Genomic DNA, 16535 nt, shown 5'->3' with positions numbered 1-16535 from the left:
TAATGGAAAGTGACAGGGAGGCAATACGCACTCAACTGAAACCTTTGACTTCCATTCTGCCGACATGTTTGCTCGTTCGGTGCTTGCATTCGCTGCTCTGTTTGCACTTGTTCCACTTGCTTATGCTGGTGTTATCCCTTCCACCTCCTTCGCACAGCCTGTCGACGTGACGGCCAACATTGACGAATTCTCCCTCGCGGCTGGTCTCACGCAGCAGACATACTGCCCAGGCGATGGCTACAAAAACGGGCAAAAGGTTGGTGATGCTGAGCTTCTCTGGCACTATGGCGATGGCAACTTTGTGCAGCACGCTCTGATCTATCACTCAGACTCGCTCGGCATTGTTGTGGCGTACCAAGGCACCAACCTCACCTCGCTTCTGTCCGATCTTCACGACGCTGTTTTCTTCCTTTCACCGCCTGACCACCGCTACAAGGATGGTTTGCCTGAGGGTACATTGCTTGCTGCCGGCTTCCAGGCTTCCTACATTGACGTCGTCGACTCGGTGATGGAGCAAGTTAAGAAATTAATGAAGGAATACAAAGAGGATCGCGTCTCCATTGTTGGTCACTCCCTTGGTGCTGCAATGGGTCTCATTTCTGCGGCTGATTTCAACTACCGCCTCAAGGACAATTTGCACCGCGTCTACCTCTTTGGTCTTCCTCGCACTGGTAACCCAACCTTTGCCAACTTTATCGACAAGTCGATTGGTAAGAAGCTGAACTGGGCGGTGAACGGTAAGGATTGGGTGCCCCATGTTCCTCCTCGTTTCCTGGGCTTCCAGAACCCGTCTAACGGTATCTGGATTAACCCCGCAAACTCCACTAACTGGAAAATGTACCCTGGTCAGGAGAACGTGCACGGATATGACTCCGTGGCGCTTCCCGAGTATGGTATTTTTGATGACCACCAAGGTGTCTACTTCCACACGCAAATTGGCGCATCTAGTGGTCATTGCCCTGCTAAAGTTGGTCAAGACTAACTATACTAAACGGCTGTTGCATCCTCTTTCTAAGTTGCATATATAAAACAAGAGACTTGTTCTGTTGTAGTCCAACGACTTTTTGTGTATCCTCTTCCTCTTTGTGAGCGTTAAATAATAATTATGTACCTGATCGACTATGAGAAGCCCGATGATTCCGGTGCTTTGACCACTTCTTGACCCATGCTCGCAGAGGCGTGTGGCATAGTGTCATGCTCAAGCTTGCTTTTCCGAATACGCTCCATCAATGCACGCTGCCGTAGCTGTCCTTCAGTTGTGCGCGCATTCTTTCGTGCGTCTTGCAAATTTCGCGAAATCTCCAACGTCGTCCTGGAATTCGTTTCAGCTTGTTGGAGGCCCAGTGAAGTAAGCCGCTCAATTTGGACTGCGGCAATGACCCATACGATGACAAAGATGACAGCAAAGAATTGGCGGTTTCCAGGTACCGCCTGTTCCGCACGCCGATTTGCCTCTTCTGGGTCCATGTCTGGGGGAAAACCGTAAAATTGGTTTGAAGAATAGCCCCTCTGTGCGGTATGTTGCCAACCGTTCCGCGCTGGATGGTCCTTTGCCGCACGGCGCAGCACCTCAGACCACATGTGCCAATTGTCCCACTCCTCAGGGCTCTGGGGCCTATTGTACCCCCGCTGTGCCCATGTGAATCGCTCCCCCCCTAGCCCAGGAGATACTACCCCATATTCCCACCCAACGCCATATTTATCATACATGCCTTTTGTCCGCTTGTCCCGCAGTAGCTCGTACGCTTTTACGACAGCGCGAAACTTCTCCAATCGCTCCTCCCCTTCTCTCTTTGTTGTGGGTTTGTTTACATCAGGATGAAGCTGCTTAACCATTCCGTAATAACTGGACTTAATCTCGGCGATGGACGCGGAGCGTTCGAGCCCAAGTAGCTCATATGGTGTAGCATGAGTCGCACTGGTACGTGCACTGGAGGAAAAAGACCGTCTGAATGCATGGGGGCGCCGTGATGCGTCCGGGAACAAGTAAAAGGACGCGAATGATCGCTTTTGGCCGTGCACAAAAGGCTGAGTTTTTTTCTGTTCCATTTCACGGCATTGCGTCTCGTCGTGATAGAGTGCGGCCACGGATTCGTACACGGCGTCGTGCGTCTCTGCTGGTGAGAGAAACTGTGCATAGATCCTGGCCATGGCTGCTTCCCCTCCATTTCCACGCACAGGTTGCTTCGCTTGCGCCTCTGGTTCGGCACTTGTGTCCTCGACGGCGTCCAGCGTCGAGCGCCAAATCTGCTCATGTGCACGATAAAACATGCATGCATCGTGATCCAGCGTCTCATTTGATGAAGATGATTCCGCTGATTCCGATGCGCGTGCTAAATCGCGTATGCCCGGATATATCACGCCTGCATACGGATCGTCTGCATCAGCGTCGGTTCCGCGCCTTGCCGCTGATTTGGAAAATGCACGCCGCTGCAGCCAAAATGGTGGGAGAGTGCAAGAGGCGTGCTTGAAATAACCCATTTCATATCGCGAAACAAATCTAATTGCAATGCCAGCGCGCAGGACTGGCTCCATAGCGCCTAGTGACGCGGATCCAATCGCCACACGCAAGGAACCGAGGTGCGGGCGTGTGTGGAGGAGAGCCCTCACGAAACGCGCCGAACTCGGCCGGAGACGCTTGCGCAAGGCATTGCTGGCGAAGCGCACGTAGATTGTTTGGAGTGGGTGGGCAACTATATACAAGCTTGCGGTGGTGTAATGGTATGGACATGCTTATTTAGCCAACGCTTCCGATAAGGAGGCATCCAATGCGTTTATTAATGCGTGAGAGTCTAGGTGTCAGTACACGGAGGTCACATACCCCTCAGCTCAGCCTCAAGCGTCTGGAGACGTTGAGCAGATGTAGAAGTGATCACCTCTCTAAGGCGCTCTGCTAGGTCATCATTTTCCGATTGGAGCAGGTCCAGTCGTTGTAACAAACGTACCCCCAGAATAGGATCCGCACCCGGTGCTGCTGTGGAATTGGGTTCGGGTACATTAGTATCTGTATCCGCAGATTGTTGCACAGCTTCGTAGCTAGCGTCCGGCTGAAACTTAAGCGCCTCAATCCTCATTTGAAGCGCCTCCTCGCGGTGTTCAAACGCTTCGAATACGCCTTTTATGTATGGGATGTATTGTGACAATGCATCGTCAGCATTTTCTCCTTGGTGCAGTTGGGGTTTGGGAGGGAGAGCGGGAAACACTGCGGCAGACGTAACCATTCCCTGCGTGTGAATCAGAATCCAACAAGGCAGGGAGAGACCAGGCACCTCCACTTCGGCCGATGACAAGACGGCCGTGCACGGAGCAATGCATACTCGACAGAAAACGAAGAGGCTACGGTGCCATGTTACAGAGGAAACGTATAGTACAAAGAGTATAAGCTAATCGGAGCAGCCTACTACCTGCTTCGCCCAAACTCTATATTCTCCAACTCCTCGACAGATGTTGGGAACATGAATTGTCGCAGGTTATGCAGTGTGTCCTGCGGCATCGACGGATCCGCATACGGTACCACCACATGCGATGGAAGTGGACCATCGGCATCATCCGCCGAGGAAAACACGACGTTTGCGCCGCGTGGATGAATAATGTAGTCCTCCGCAGAATGCGTGTCCCGAATATTGCTGAGGAGTCCCACTTCGGTTAGAATGGAATTCCTGAGTCGACCGATAGAATGTACCATAGATGATACGGGGTTTGCGAACGACTCGAAAAATCCCGTAGGCTGTACATTTAGTTCCTGGGTACCCGATCCATTCAATTGCGATCCTGTTTGTGCCTGTGCGTTTGCGGCCGCAACCAGCTTGAAGCCCTTACGGTACATCAAGGCAAAACGGATGATGCTGTGAAAGATGGCAAATATCCCGAGTACCAAAATGATGTACGCAATGGTTCTCACTTGCCTGAGGTCTTCAGCCGAGGGCAGGTGCTGGTTCTGATTCGGCGGCTTCTCCTTGCCACGGTGCTTTGCCGCTTCTTTTTGTGCTTCTTTCGCGATTTCGTATGCACGCTCGAAAAGGCTCAGCGAATACTGTACAAGCGAAATGCCAAGCCCTGCACAACTTCCATATTTTGCTGCATGCGTCGTGTGCAGGAGGAAGGTGAGAATAAATCCGATAAATTGGAAGCAGACACTGATCACCATATTCCATAATAGTCCAAACACAGACCCAAGCAGCATACCATCCACAATCATATCGGAAACCTCGCCTACATGAGGACCATCGGGGGACCATCCACCTTCAAGGTCGACCATTGGATTTGCTCCGAACACGGTGCTTTCCCAGTACGTAGGCACCGTATCCACAGCAGCAGCATCATAGGTGGGAGGGAGTGTATCGTCTGCAATATCGTCATCTTCGCCGAGATCATCTGGATCACCGGAGTTCGCTCTTCGCTGCCGTTCCGGCTTGGCGTTCATATTCGAAAATACTCCATCCTGCTGAATCCCGCCGCCCAGCGTCCGCATCTGCGTCCGGTCGCGGTTTCCTCCACGCCCGGGGAGCGCGGAATATGCGAGGCCTGGTATTTTCATACCCACTTTATGCGCAAACTTTGCCAAACCAAACCGAAAACGATCTGCGACGGAGGATGCATACTGGTATCGGGGCTGGTGGAGTTCCGGCGCAACATGTTCATGCTCGTCGCCATCCTGATCAAAAACAGCAGATGTGTCGTAGTGATTCATACTCATGTTGTTATCGCTAGGTAGTCCGGAGCTACCGTAATGCCCTTCTGGGCGTTCAGTATCATACGGGCGGTCCGACATGCGCGTCGTTGAACAACGACGCCAGTGGTGCACAGCATGTTGTGTCGGGCATATTTCCCAAACATGTAAATCCACGTTGTGCACGCCGCCGTCGCCTGCTTTGCATTCTGCTTCCGACGATGGCGAAAGTATCGCAGCCAGAGTTGAAACGGTTCCTTGACAGGCACATTTCCGTGAATATACAGGGTGGACGCAAAGTCCAAGGCACATTGCGTGGGTATGACTTGTTTTTAAACCTTGTTGTGGACAACGCGGTGGAATGCCTCCTTGTGGATAAGAACCAAGACAGTTGGGAGTCTGGCCCAAATTGTGGCACAGTTGTACGTATTGCGTTTGTTTGTTTGATGATGGGTAATTGACACAAACCCTTCTTTGGCCACGGGTGCCGCTTGGGTGTCGTTATAAGGTTGTGCGTGGTAACAGTGTAACGAGTCTAGAGGCGCTGGAATCGATTGGAACAAGATAATGGGAATGCTCACCACTTATGCACTATCGCCCATTCCGCTTTGCAGCCCTTTGCCGAATGGCATTTGAAAAAAAAAAAAAAAAAAAAAAAGTAATAGCACTCGTCCTGTTGTGACCGCATTGTAAAATTCGCAATACCGTGAGTACTGCTCTTCAATGCTCGCGCGCCTGGCTCTGGGAGTGAGCTGCCTTTTTTGTATAGCTGTGCAAACCGTGCCAATGGCGTGCAATGCCGCCGCACTGCACCTGCGCCAAGCCATGGCTTCCACAAAATTATATAAGCCACAAACGGGGGCACAAGGCTCGTGATTTTTGGCTTGCCGCACGGTGACCGCCGTTTATTCAAATGATAGTACTCGTACGTGAAGCTGTGCGCAGTGATGCGGGCACGATTTTGAAGTTCGTACGTAGCGCATAAAGCGCACTGTTTACACGCTAGATCCAGGGTTTGGCCGAGTACGAAAAAGCTCCCGAGCAGGTGCAAGCTACAGAAGAATCAGTATGTGCTTGGCGCGCTGCTTATGCTAGATCGTACACTCCATCTTTGAAAAGAAATTTGCGCATGCGCTGATTGCCGAGTGCGAAGACTCGGAAATCAAGCTGCACCCTATTGGGTTTGCCGTCGTACGTTTATGCTTTTTGACAAAGCTTACCGTGGCAGTACTACTATGCCTACTCTACCTGGACGTCGCGCCCTACCTTGTTCTTGGAAGATTTGTTTGTGCTTCCCGAGTACCGCAACCTAGGTGTAGGAAAGCGTCTATTCAAGCATCTGGGCGATATTGCACACAAGGAAGACTGTGCCCGCGTGGAGTGGAATGTGCTAACTTGGAATGCGTACGCAACTTGCAAAACTGACATAGACCATCTATTGCGTTCTACACCAAAGTTCTCCATGCCTCTCCACTCGATGAATGGCGAGGCATGCGGCTTGAAGGGAACGGCATTCAACACCTGCGTAACCTGTGTGCAGGAGAGGCCGGGCGCGGTGCCACATGCTAAGCGTGGTGGCCAATGCGTTTCCTCCCGCGATTCATGTTTAGTAATATTTGCGCCGCTAGTTGCGCCGCACCGCTTCGTAGATTTGTGCATCACAGTACTCTTTCTGCAATGGGCGGAACGATCGGCGCTGTAGACACAAGCGCTATCCCTGGAGGGAATGGCGGCTATGAACTGCATCAGAAACTGCGGACCAAGACGGTGCGTCTCTTGAAGAAGCAAAAGTACGATGAAGCGATCGCTACACTTTACGAAGGAAGCATCAAGCTCCTAGAGATGAACGAACAAGGCAGCGGTTGTGACTTGGCTGTGTATCTTTTGGAAGTATACGACCAAGCAAATATCAAAAACGATTCAGCTTCGCTTGACCGTATCGTAAGCATTCTCGGCAAGACCACGGCCGAGTTCTGGCGCAAAAAGGTTATTTCTGCCGCGGTGAAATGGACATGCGCAGCACAGGGGGATGCGCTGGGCGATGCCAAGCTGCGTCTGTACATTGCTGAGCTGCTTGCAAAAGACAAGCTGTACTATGATGCTGAAGCGCAGTTTATAGCTGCGTGCGCGCAGAGCGCCGAAGGAGTCGGCGCATTCGCAGCGATGATGAAGGCGTGGAACGAGGAGTACTCCTCAGCGATGGCAAAATCGGACCCGCACAGTCCTCCAGAAAGCTCGGTTGAGCGTGTCCTTGCAGGCACCTTTGCGATGCGCGGCTGGATCCCATTGCTTGTCGCGAAAGCAGCGGAGAATGCGTACCTGTTCTTGCGAACGTTTGTCACCCTCGTGACTGAGCGTAACCCTTCTCTGCTCTTATCGGTGAAGCCCAATCCGAAAGAGTACCAATCTTCTGCGCCCGTATCGACTTGTAAAGGCGAGATGTATGTCACGGGAAACCCCGTGTTGAACTTTGGACAGAACGCCGTGTTGCTTGCATGCGACGCAAGCCAACAAACGGGTGGTGTACCCGACCAATTGAAGGGTGCATGGCAGCAGTTGACCCGCCAGTTTATGCAAGAAAACAATGCCGCGGTGGGTGGCTACATTTTCGAGGTGCGTACGCCCACACGACTGACCGCAGTTTTTGTCTAAAATCTCCTCTACCTACTTCGGCCTCGCGCCTGCGCGTCCGCAGGTAGATATGCTCTCCAACATGATGTCGAGTATCATGGGTGGAGGCGGTGCATCGAGTGACGGTGCGAAGCAGGCGCAGCCTGCTTCGATCAAGCAGCTGCCAAAGCCCGCCGACACAAGCAGTTTCAAGCCGCTCGAGGCCGGCGGACAGTCGGAAGCGGATGAGCTCTTGGACGATGAAATGGATTAATTGGGCCCGTAGCACACATACATCGGTATCTATTGTGTTTCTTTGGCCCCCTCGGTCGAGGACGCAGGCACAAATAGATCGCCGATTCCTTTCAAGTACCGCTCGCGCACCTCGGCGTGGACAAACTGTTATAAATAACAAAATATACGCACCATTTGGGAATCACGCACAGCCGATGCATTCAAGTCGGACACACTCGTTTCGAGCCGCTCCGACCATTCCGTTTCAGAGGACGCGTCCGACATGGCGGACGAGCGGTGCCGTACGGAGGTGCACTCCTTTATTTAGTCAGCATGCAAGTGCCGCGTGGGCCTGCCAGCGGCGATTTTCTCCATCGCCACCGCAGAACGCAAACACAGTTTGCAAGTTGCGCTGCGAACAGCTCTGTTCCTTGCGTTTCTGTTCTAGTGGCATAGATGGCGGGTGCACCACCACCTGGATTTATGGGCCCCCCACCTGGATTCCGTGACGGCGGGTCGCAGAGGCCAACAGGCACTCTAGACGAGCCTGGGAAGCTTACGCCAGAGCAACTTGCGTCGAAAGCGCGCAAGTGGAAGCAGAGCCAGAGTCGGAAGTATGGAGACCGTCGTGGTAAAACTGCTTTTGTTGATACCGGTAAACAGGAGCTCCCGCCTGAGCATGTGCGCAAGATTATCAAGGACCACGGCGACATGAGTAACCGCAAATTCCGCGCAGAGAAACGTGTGCACCTTGGTGCGCTCAAGTACGTGCCACATGCGATGATGAAGCTTTTGGAAAACATTCCCATGCCGTGGGAGCAGGTGCGGGAAGTGCCGGTGTTGTATCATGTCACGGGCGCGATTACGTTTGTGAATGAAACGCCGCGTGTGATCGAGCCCATTTACCATGCACAATGGGCCACTATGTGGCTGGCCATGCGTCGTGAAAAACGCGATCGCCGCCACTTTAAGCGCATTCGCTTCCCTCCTTTTGACGACGAGGAGCCACCTATTGACTACAGCGACAATATTCTGGGCGTCGAGCCGCTGGAGCCAGTGCAGCTCGAGCTAGATGAGGAAGAGGATGCGCCGATCAATGCATGGCTTTACGACAACAAGCCATTGGCCAATGATCTGCGATACGTCAACGGCACCTCGTACCGCTCCTTCCACTTGGATCTGCCGCAAATGTCGGCGCTCTACCGTCTGGGACGCACGCTTCTAAGTGACTTTACCAGCGGTGATCGCAACTACTTTTACCTATTTGATAACAAGTCGTTCTACACCGCCAAGGCACTGAATGTAGCAATTCCAGGTGGACCCAAGTTTGAGCCCCTGCACAAGGAATTGGAGGGCTACGACGACGACTGGAACGAGTTTAACGATGTCCGCAAGGTTATCATCCGCCAGCAGATTCGCACAGAGTACAAGGTTGCCTTTCCGCATTTGTACAACAGTCGCCCGCGCTCTGTGCATATGGGCACGTACCACGAGCCGAAGAACATGTATGTGCGCACCGACGACCCAGACCTTCCTGCCTTTTACTTTGATCCTTCCCTCCATCCTATCTCGAGCCGCACGCTCGGTTCGAGCCACATGTTCCGTAATCACTACGACGATGGCGAGCCTGTGCTCAGCCATGAGGACGAGGTGTTTGGCGACGGTATCGATGGCGACGAGCAGCTCCCGGATTCGCTCGCATTTACACTCCCCGATAATGTCGAGCCTTACTTGGAGCATGCACCGCTGGAAAATGAGTTGACTGCCGACGCCATTGCGCTTTGGTGGGCGCCGCCGCCGTACAGTCGACGCAGTGGACAAACGCGCAGGGCTGTGGACGTGCCGCTAATCAAAGGATGGTACCTCGAGCATGCGCCGCCCGGCCTCCCTGTCAAGGTGCGCGTCAGCTACCAAAAGCTGCTGAAAAAGTACGTGCACAACACGCTGCATACCAAGCCGTACAAGCCCCAAACGAAAAAGTACCTTTTCCGCCAGTTGAAAGCGACAAAGTTTTTCCAGACCACTCACCTGGATTGGCTCGAAGCAGGTCTTCAAGTCGTGCGGCAAAGCTTCAATATGCTGAACCTCTTGATTCATCGCAAGGGTCTCACCTACTTGCACTTGGACTACAACATGAACTTGAAGCCGGTGAAAACACTCACGACCAAGGAGCGCAAAAAGTCGCGCTTCGGTAACGCCTTTCATCTAGTGCGCGAATTGGCGCGCATGACAAAGCTGATTGTGGATGCGCATGTGCAGTTCCGCCTTGGCAACTGCGACGCATACCAGCTTGCAGATGGGTTGCAGTATTTGCTGAACCACGTTGGTCAGCTCACCGGCATTTACCGATACAAGTACAAGGTCATGCACCAGATCCGCGCGTGCAAAGACTTGAAGCACGTCATTTACTACCGGTTCAACTCTGGCCCTGTGGGAAAAGGACCGGGTGTCGGTTTCTGGGGCCCTTCGTGGCGCGTGTGGATCTTTTTTATGCGTGGAATTACGCCGCTCCTCGAGCGATGGCTTGGTAACCTTCTCGCGCGCCAGTTTGAAGGGCGCAATGGGCGTTCGGGTGGCAAGTCTGTGACCAAGCAGCGTGTCGAATCGCACTTTGACCTCGAATTGCGCGCCGCTGTCATGCACGATCTGCTCGATATGATGCCCGAAGGCGTCAAGCAGAACAAGACCAAGACGATCCTCCAGCACCTTACCGAAGCATGGCGGTGCTGGAAAGCAAACGTGCCCTGGAAGGTGCCAGGCATGCCCTCCGCGATTGAGAACATCATTCTTCGGTATGTCAAGGCCAAGAGCGACTGGTGGACCTCTGTCGCGCACTATAATCGCGAACGTATACGCCGCGGCGCCACTGTGGATAAGACGGTCAGCCGCAAGAACTTGGGACGTCTTACGCGCCTCTATCTTAAAGCCGAACAGGAGCGGCAAAACGCCTACCTGAAAGACGGCCCGTATATAACCAGCGAAGCCGCCGTTGCTATTTACACGACCACCGTCCACTGGCTCGAAAGCCGACGTTTCCAGCCGATTCCTTTCCCCTCGCTCAACTTTAAGCACGATACCAAACTCCTCGTCCTCGCTCTCGAGAAGCTAAAGGAGTCGTACAGCGTCCAGGCTCGCTTGAACCAGACGCAGCGTGAGGAGCTTGCGCTGATCGAGCAAGCGTTTGACAATCCCCATGAAACGCTTGCGCGCATCAAGCGACTGATGCTTACGCAGCGCGCTTTCAAAGAGGTCGGGCTCGAGTTCTTTGATACGTTTGCCAAGCTTGTGCCCACCTACGACATCGAGCCCATGGAAAAGGTGACGGATGCATACTTGGACCAGTACCTTGCCTACGAGTCCGACAAGCGCGGCCTCTTTCCCCCATGGATCAAGCCCAGCGACCAGGAGCCGCCGCCACTGCTTGTGTACAAATGGGCTAATGGCGTCAACAACCTCGACGGTGTGTGGGATACCGCTGAAGGCCAGTGCAATGTCCTGATGGAGACGACGCTGAGCAAGGTGTACGAAAAAGTAGACATTACCTTGCTCAACCGCCTCCTGCGTCTGATCATGGACCACAACCTTGCCGACTACATCACTGCCAAGAACAATGTGTCGATTGTGTGGAAAGACATGGCGCATGTGAATGCCTATGGGCTCATTCGAGGGCTGCAGTTCTCTGGCTTTGTCTTCCAGTACTATGGCCTCATCCTCGACTTGCTCATCCTTGGCTTGAAGCGTGCGAGCGAGATGGCAGGGCCGCCGAAAATGCCGAATGGCTACCTTCAGTACCAAGACACGAGCGTACAGACGTGCCATCCAGTGCGTCTCTACACGCGCTACATTGACCGTATCTATCTCTTGTATCGCTTCACCGCGGACGAAGCGCGCGATCTCATCCAGCGCTACCTGAGCGCCAACCCCGACCCGAACAACAGCAATTTGATCGGGTACAACAACAAGAAATGCTGGCCCCGGGACGCCCGAATGCGGCTCAATAAGCACGATGTGAATCTTGGGCGTGCCGTGTTCTGGACGGTAAAGAATAGCTTGCCGCGCAGCCTCACGACGATCGAATGGGACGATACGTTTGTGAGTGTGTTTAGCAAGGACAACCCCAACCTGCTCTTCTCCATGCTTGGCTTCGAAGTGCGCATCCTGCCCAAGTGCCGCCAAGACGACATGACCGAGCAGCGCGATGGAGTGTGGTCGCTCGTGCAGGCGTCTACAGGCGAACGCACCGCGTCTGCCTTTTTGCGTGTCTCGGACGAAGGCATCCAAAGTTTTCACAACCGCGTGCGCCAAGTATTAATGTCTGCGGGCGCCTCGCCGTTCAGCAAAATTATCAATAAATGGAACACGACGCTGATCGGACTCATGACCTACTACCGCGAGGCAGTCATCCACACCAACGAGCTCCTCGATCTCTTGGTGAAGAGCGAAAACAAGGTGCAAACGCGCGTCAAGATTGGGCTGAACAGCAAGATGCCCTCGCGTTTTCCTCCTGTCGTCTTCTACAGCCCCAAAGAGCTTGGTGGCCTGGGTATGCTGAGCATGGGCCACGTCCTTATTCCCCAATCGGACCTGCGCTGGTCCAGGCAAACAGACACGGGCATCTCACACTTCCGCAGCGGCATGAGCCACGACGAGGATCAGCTCATTCCCAATCTCTACCGCTACATCCAGAGCTGGGAGTCCGAGTTCCTCGACAGCTCGCGCATTTGGTCCGAGTATGCAAACAAGCGCCGAGAGGCCAATGCACAGAACCGCCGCTTGACCCTCGAGGACTTGGAGGATTCATGGGACCGCGGCATTCCACGCATCAACACCCTCTTCCAGAAAGACCGCACCATTTTGTCGTACGACAAAATGTGGCGCGTGCGGAATGAATTTAAGCAGTACCAGCTGCTCAAGTACAATCCATTCTGGTGGACCTCTCAGCGCCACGACGGCAAACTCTGGCAGTTGAACCAGTACCGCACCGACATCATCGCGGCCTTGGGCGGTGTAGAGTCCTGCTTGGAGCACACGCTCTTCAAGGGCTGTAACTTCCCCACCTGGGAGGGTCTCTTTTGGGAGAAGGCCTCGGGTTTTGAGGACTCGATGAAGAACAAGAAGCTCACCAATGCGCAGCGCTCCGGTCTCTCTCAGATCCCCAACCGCCGCTTTACGCTTTGGTGGAGCCCTACGATCAACCGTGCGAATGTCTATGTTGGTTTCCAAGTCCAGCTGGATCTCACTGGCATTTTCATGCACGGCAAGATCCCCACGCTGAAAATCTCGCTCATCCAGCTTTTCCGCGCGCACTTGTGGCAAAAGATTCACGAGAGCGTCGTGATGGATCTGTGCCAAGTGTTTGACCAGGAGCTTGAGGCGCTCCAGATTGAAACGGTGCAAAAAGAAACGATCCACCCGCGCAAGTCGTACCGCATGAATGCATCTGCTGCCGATGCGGTGCTGTTTGCGAGCTACAAGTGGCCCATGTCTTCTCCTTCCCTCCTCACCGATTCACGCGATCTCATGGACGGTTCCAGCGGCAACAAGTGGTGGTTTGACGTCCAGCTGCGCTGGGGCGACTTTGATTCGCACGATATCGAGCGCTACTGCCGCGCCAAGTACCTTGACTACACCTCGGACAATACATCCATCTATCCGTCGCCCAGCGGCGTGCTCATTGGTATTGACCTTGCCTACAATATGCACTCGGCGTACGGCACGTATATTCCCGGCGCAAAGCCACTCTTGCAGCAGGCGATGAGCAAGATCATGAAGGCGAATCCCGCCTTGTATGTGCTGCGCGAGCGCATCCGAAAAAGTCTGCAGCTCTACAGCTCGGAGCCCACAGAGCCCTACTTGAATTCGGGCAACTACGCGGAGCTCTTTAGCAACCAGGTGATTTGGATGATTGACGATACGAACGTGTATCGCGTCACAATCCACCGCACCTTTGAAGGCAACCTCGTCACCAAGCCCATCAATGGCGCCATCTTTGTCTTGAACCCGCGCACCGGCCAGCTCTTTTTGAAGATTATCCACACGTCGGTATGGGCGGGCCAGAAACGGCTGGGGCAGCTGGCCAAGTGGAAAACGGCGGAGGAAGTCGCTGCGTTGATCCGGTCCCTCCCCGTCGAGGAGCAGCCAAAGCAAGTGATTGTCACGCGCAAAGGCATGCTCGATCCGCTCGAGGTGCACTTGCTCGACTTTCCCAACATTGTCATCAAAGGCTCCCAGCTCCAGCTTCCTTTCCAGGCGCTGCTCAAGCTGGAAAAGTTTGGCGATTTGATCTTGCGTGCAACGCAGCCGCAAATGGTGCTGTACTCGCTGTACGACGACTGGCTCAAGAGCATCTCATCCTACACTGCCTTTTCGCGCTGTATCCTTTTGCTGCGTGCGCTGCATGTGAACCAGGAAAAGACCAAGGTGGTCTTGCGCCCCAGCGTCAATACCATCACACAGCCGCACCACATTTGGCCCTCCTTCTCAGACGACGAATGGATCAAGGTCGAAATTGCGCTGCGCGACCTCATCCTCCAGGACTACGGCAGGCGCAACCAGGTCGCGGTAGCAAGTCTTACTTCGAGCGAAATCCGCGACATTATCCTCGGTATGGACATTGCCTCGCCTTCGCAGCAGCGCCAGCAAATGGCAGAGATCGAGCAGAACGAGGCACAGCAGCAAGTAACCGCGACCCAAACACGCACCGTCAATGTCCACGGCGACGAAATCCAAACGGTGACCACGACGCAGTACGAGAACAAGGTGTTTAGCTCCAAGAGCGACTGGCGCGTGCGCGCACTCAGCGCCACGAATCTGCCGCTTCGTGTGCAGCATTTGTACGTCTCCAACGACGATGTGCGCGAGGATGTGGGCGCGCTGACCTACGTCTTTCCCAAGAACATCCTCAAAACATTTGTCGTCCAGGCAGATTTGCGCACGCAAGTCGTCGGCCTCTTGTACGGCGCTTCGCCGCAAGATGTGCCGGCCGTGAAAGAGATCAGGCTGATTGTGTGGGTGCCCCAGCGCGGTACAAACAGCGGCGTGGAGCTGCCCAACGACTTGCCCACGCACGAGTACATGCTCAAGGACCTCGAGCCCCTCGGCTGGGTCAAGACGCAGGCACAGGACACCACGTCTCTCCTGCCCCAGGACGTGGTGACGCACGCCAAGATGATGGCGGCGCACGCCGAGTGGGGCGCAAACAGTATCTGCGTCGCTGCGTCCTTCACTCCGGGCTCGGTGAGCCTTGCGGCGTATGCACTCAGCGTCTCTGGCTTTGAGTGGGGCCGCAAGGCCAATGCCGTCGATGCGGCGGGCCAAGCACCAGGGTTCAGCCCCAGTATGGTGGACAAGGTACAGCTGTTGCTCAGCGACCGCATCCTCGGCACGACCCTGGCGCCCACCCAAGGCACCTGGAACTACGGCCTCTCCCTCTCTGCGCAGTGGACGCCCACGATGCAGTACGCCGTGCAGCTTGCGCCTCCCGCTGCGTTTTGGGACGAGGTGCACCGCCCGCAAAACTTTTTGACGTTTGCCGGCGACGTTCCAGACGACGACGGGGGGGCAGACTGGCAAGATGCACTTGCCTAATACACATAGTAGGATATACTACGCACCTAGATACGTAACTTCTGCGCCCAGCGCCGTCGTCGCCATGAGCGAAGGGCACGGCTCGAACTGCGTGCGGAGACCGACGCTGACCAAACACCGATGCCAGTGGCCTTCCCACAGCAGCGCAAGCACGCCAGACGCACTCATGCGCCACTTGAGGAGGCCTTGCAGGGACGGCGCGTGGCACAATGGCGCGCATTCCTCGGCCGCGGGCGAGCGTGCTGCAAGCGGCTGCGGCGCAGCCCTAGCGTGCTCTTCGCGGAGGGACAGCGCTTTGTCGGCGACGTACGGCGTCCAAACGCCGTGCGTCTCGCGCAGGCTGCGCGGCGGCGACTCGTCTTGCACGAGATCCTCCTCGGTCGTCCATAGACGGTACTCGAGGCCGAACGACAAGTCAGAGAGGTAGGAAAATACATTAAAGTCGTACCGCGCACACACGGCCAAATCGGGATCGACTTGGGCGGCGTACGAGGTGCGGACGTGGCCCATGATGGGATTCAGCGTGAGGGTGGCAACAGAAGGGAGCGCCGCTTGTGGCGCCTCTACGGGCCATTGGCATCCGTGCGGCATCGCGTACCGCAGCCCCATAGAAACCCCTGCACTCCTCTCCAGCGCGCTCATAAAAAGCTCGGCGCCTGCACAGAGCGTGCCGTAGGCGCCGGAAGCAGGCGAAGAGAGTGTGCGGAGCACAGAAACGCCCCAAAGTGCATCGTCGACCGAGTAGCTATACTCGGCCACAGTCTTTTCCGTTTGCATCTGCAGCGCTAGTGTCATGTTGGTCGTGCCGGGAGGGACGCCTGAGAGCGCGCGCGGCGCCTGGCGCGGTTTGGGGGGAGGAAGCACGCCGATCCAGCGGCCGAGGGGGACCAGCGGAAATCGCGGCGCGCAGGAGAGCGCCGAGGCGCTGCATTGCCAGTGCGGCGAGAGGCGCATTACAGCAAGGGCCTCTACAAGATTCGCAGGCATGTGCACGTTCCCGTGCAGGAGCATTTCGCGCGGCGGAGGGCGCTGCGCAAGGCGTAGCGTGCGGAGGGTATCGGGCTGGAGAAAGGGGATTGCGGATAGCATGCGCTCCGAAGCACGCTGGATACAGCCTGCATTAAACTGGGCATGGGTGGCGGCGTGGGTGTAGCCGAGCGAGCCACTCAAAGGCACAGCGAGCAGGCGCGCGCTGGAAAAGAGCGAGGGATTGGAGACGGCCGCGTGGGTGAGAAGGGCGCCGTGCGGTACCGGAAAATCGAGCAGGAGCGAGCTTGCGGTCATGAGCTGGGCATATGCACGCTGCTCGTTCCACCCCGTAGCGCGATAGTACTCGTACAACAGCACCGTCGTCGCGTCGTACATCGCAAGCAAGCTGCCAAGCGCAGCAGAGAAGGCGTCGTGTGGAGGCGCAAAAACGCGCGCGTGGTGTGAC

The 16535-nt window shown here is 55.1% G+C and overlaps 7 protein-coding genes across 7 annotated transcripts; 3 read left to right on the top strand and 4 right to left on the bottom strand.

The window, feature by feature from the left end:
* Nucleotides 1–64: 64 nt before the first annotated feature.
* MVES1_001977 (uncharacterized protein) lies at nucleotides 65–982 on the top strand (the record flags this gene model as incomplete). Its single annotated transcript, XM_056206809.1, has 1 exon — nucleotides 65–982. One exon carries the CDS (start codon nucleotides 65–67, stop codon nucleotides 980–982), a length of 918 nt encoding a protein of 305 aa, XP_056062784.1.
* Nucleotides 983–1119: 137 nt separating this feature from the next.
* On the bottom strand, nucleotides 1120–2271 carry MVES1_001976 (uncharacterized protein; the record flags this gene model as incomplete). Its single annotated transcript, XM_056206808.1, has 1 exon — nucleotides 1120–2271. One exon carries the CDS (start codon nucleotides 2269–2271, stop codon nucleotides 1120–1122), a length of 1152 nt encoding a protein of 383 aa, XP_056062783.1.
* A 1129-nt stretch (nucleotides 2272–3400) lies between these two features.
* Nucleotides 3401–4771, bottom strand: MVES1_001975 (uncharacterized protein; the record flags this gene model as incomplete). The annotated part of the gene is made up of 1 exon (XM_056206807.1): nucleotides 3401–4771. The coding sequence occupies one exon, from the start codon at nucleotides 4769–4771 to the stop codon at nucleotides 3401–3403; it is 1371 nt and encodes a 456-aa protein (XP_056062782.1).
* Nucleotides 4772–4890: 119 nt separating this feature from the next.
* MVES1_001974 (uncharacterized protein) lies at nucleotides 4891–7553 on the top strand (the record flags this gene model as incomplete). Its single annotated transcript, XM_056206806.1, has 7 exons — nucleotides 4891–5122; nucleotides 5590–5639; nucleotides 5676–5735; nucleotides 5765–5860; nucleotides 5898–6073; nucleotides 6334–7282; nucleotides 7311–7553. 7 exons carry the CDS (start codon nucleotides 4891–4893, stop codon nucleotides 7551–7553), a joined length of 1806 nt encoding a protein of 601 aa, XP_056062781.1.
* Nucleotides 7554–7582: 29 nt separating this feature from the next.
* Nucleotides 7583–7798, bottom strand: MVES1_001973 (uncharacterized protein; the record flags this gene model as incomplete). Its single annotated transcript, XM_056206805.1, has 2 exons — nucleotides 7583–7678; nucleotides 7706–7798. 2 exons carry the CDS (start codon nucleotides 7796–7798, stop codon nucleotides 7583–7585), a joined length of 189 nt encoding a protein of 62 aa, XP_056062780.1.
* A 171-nt stretch (nucleotides 7799–7969) lies between these two features.
* Nucleotides 7970–15100, top strand: PRPF8 (Pre-mRNA-processing-splicing factor 8; the record flags this gene model as incomplete). The annotated part of the gene is made up of 1 exon (XM_056206804.1): nucleotides 7970–15100. One exon carries the CDS (start codon nucleotides 7970–7972, stop codon nucleotides 15098–15100), a length of 7131 nt encoding a protein of 2376 aa, XP_056062779.1.
* An 18-nt stretch (nucleotides 15101–15118) lies between these two features.
* On the bottom strand, nucleotides 15119–16465 carry MDM10 (Mitochondrial distribution and morphology protein 10; the record flags this gene model as incomplete). The annotated part of the gene is made up of 1 exon (XM_056206803.1): nucleotides 15119–16465. One exon carries the CDS (start codon nucleotides 16463–16465, stop codon nucleotides 15119–15121), a length of 1347 nt encoding a protein of 448 aa, XP_056062778.1.
* Between the last annotated feature and the right edge of the window lie 70 nt (nucleotides 16466–16535).

Source organism: Malassezia vespertilionis, chromosome 4 (genome assembly GCF_029542925.1).
Source record: "Malassezia vespertilionis chromosome 4, complete sequence".
Taxonomy (NCBI): domain Eukaryota; kingdom Fungi; phylum Basidiomycota; class Malasseziomycetes; order Malasseziales; family Malasseziaceae; genus Malassezia; species Malassezia vespertilionis.
Note: the sequence above shows the minus strand (reverse complement) of the source record. Positions and strands in the feature narration are given on the sequence as shown.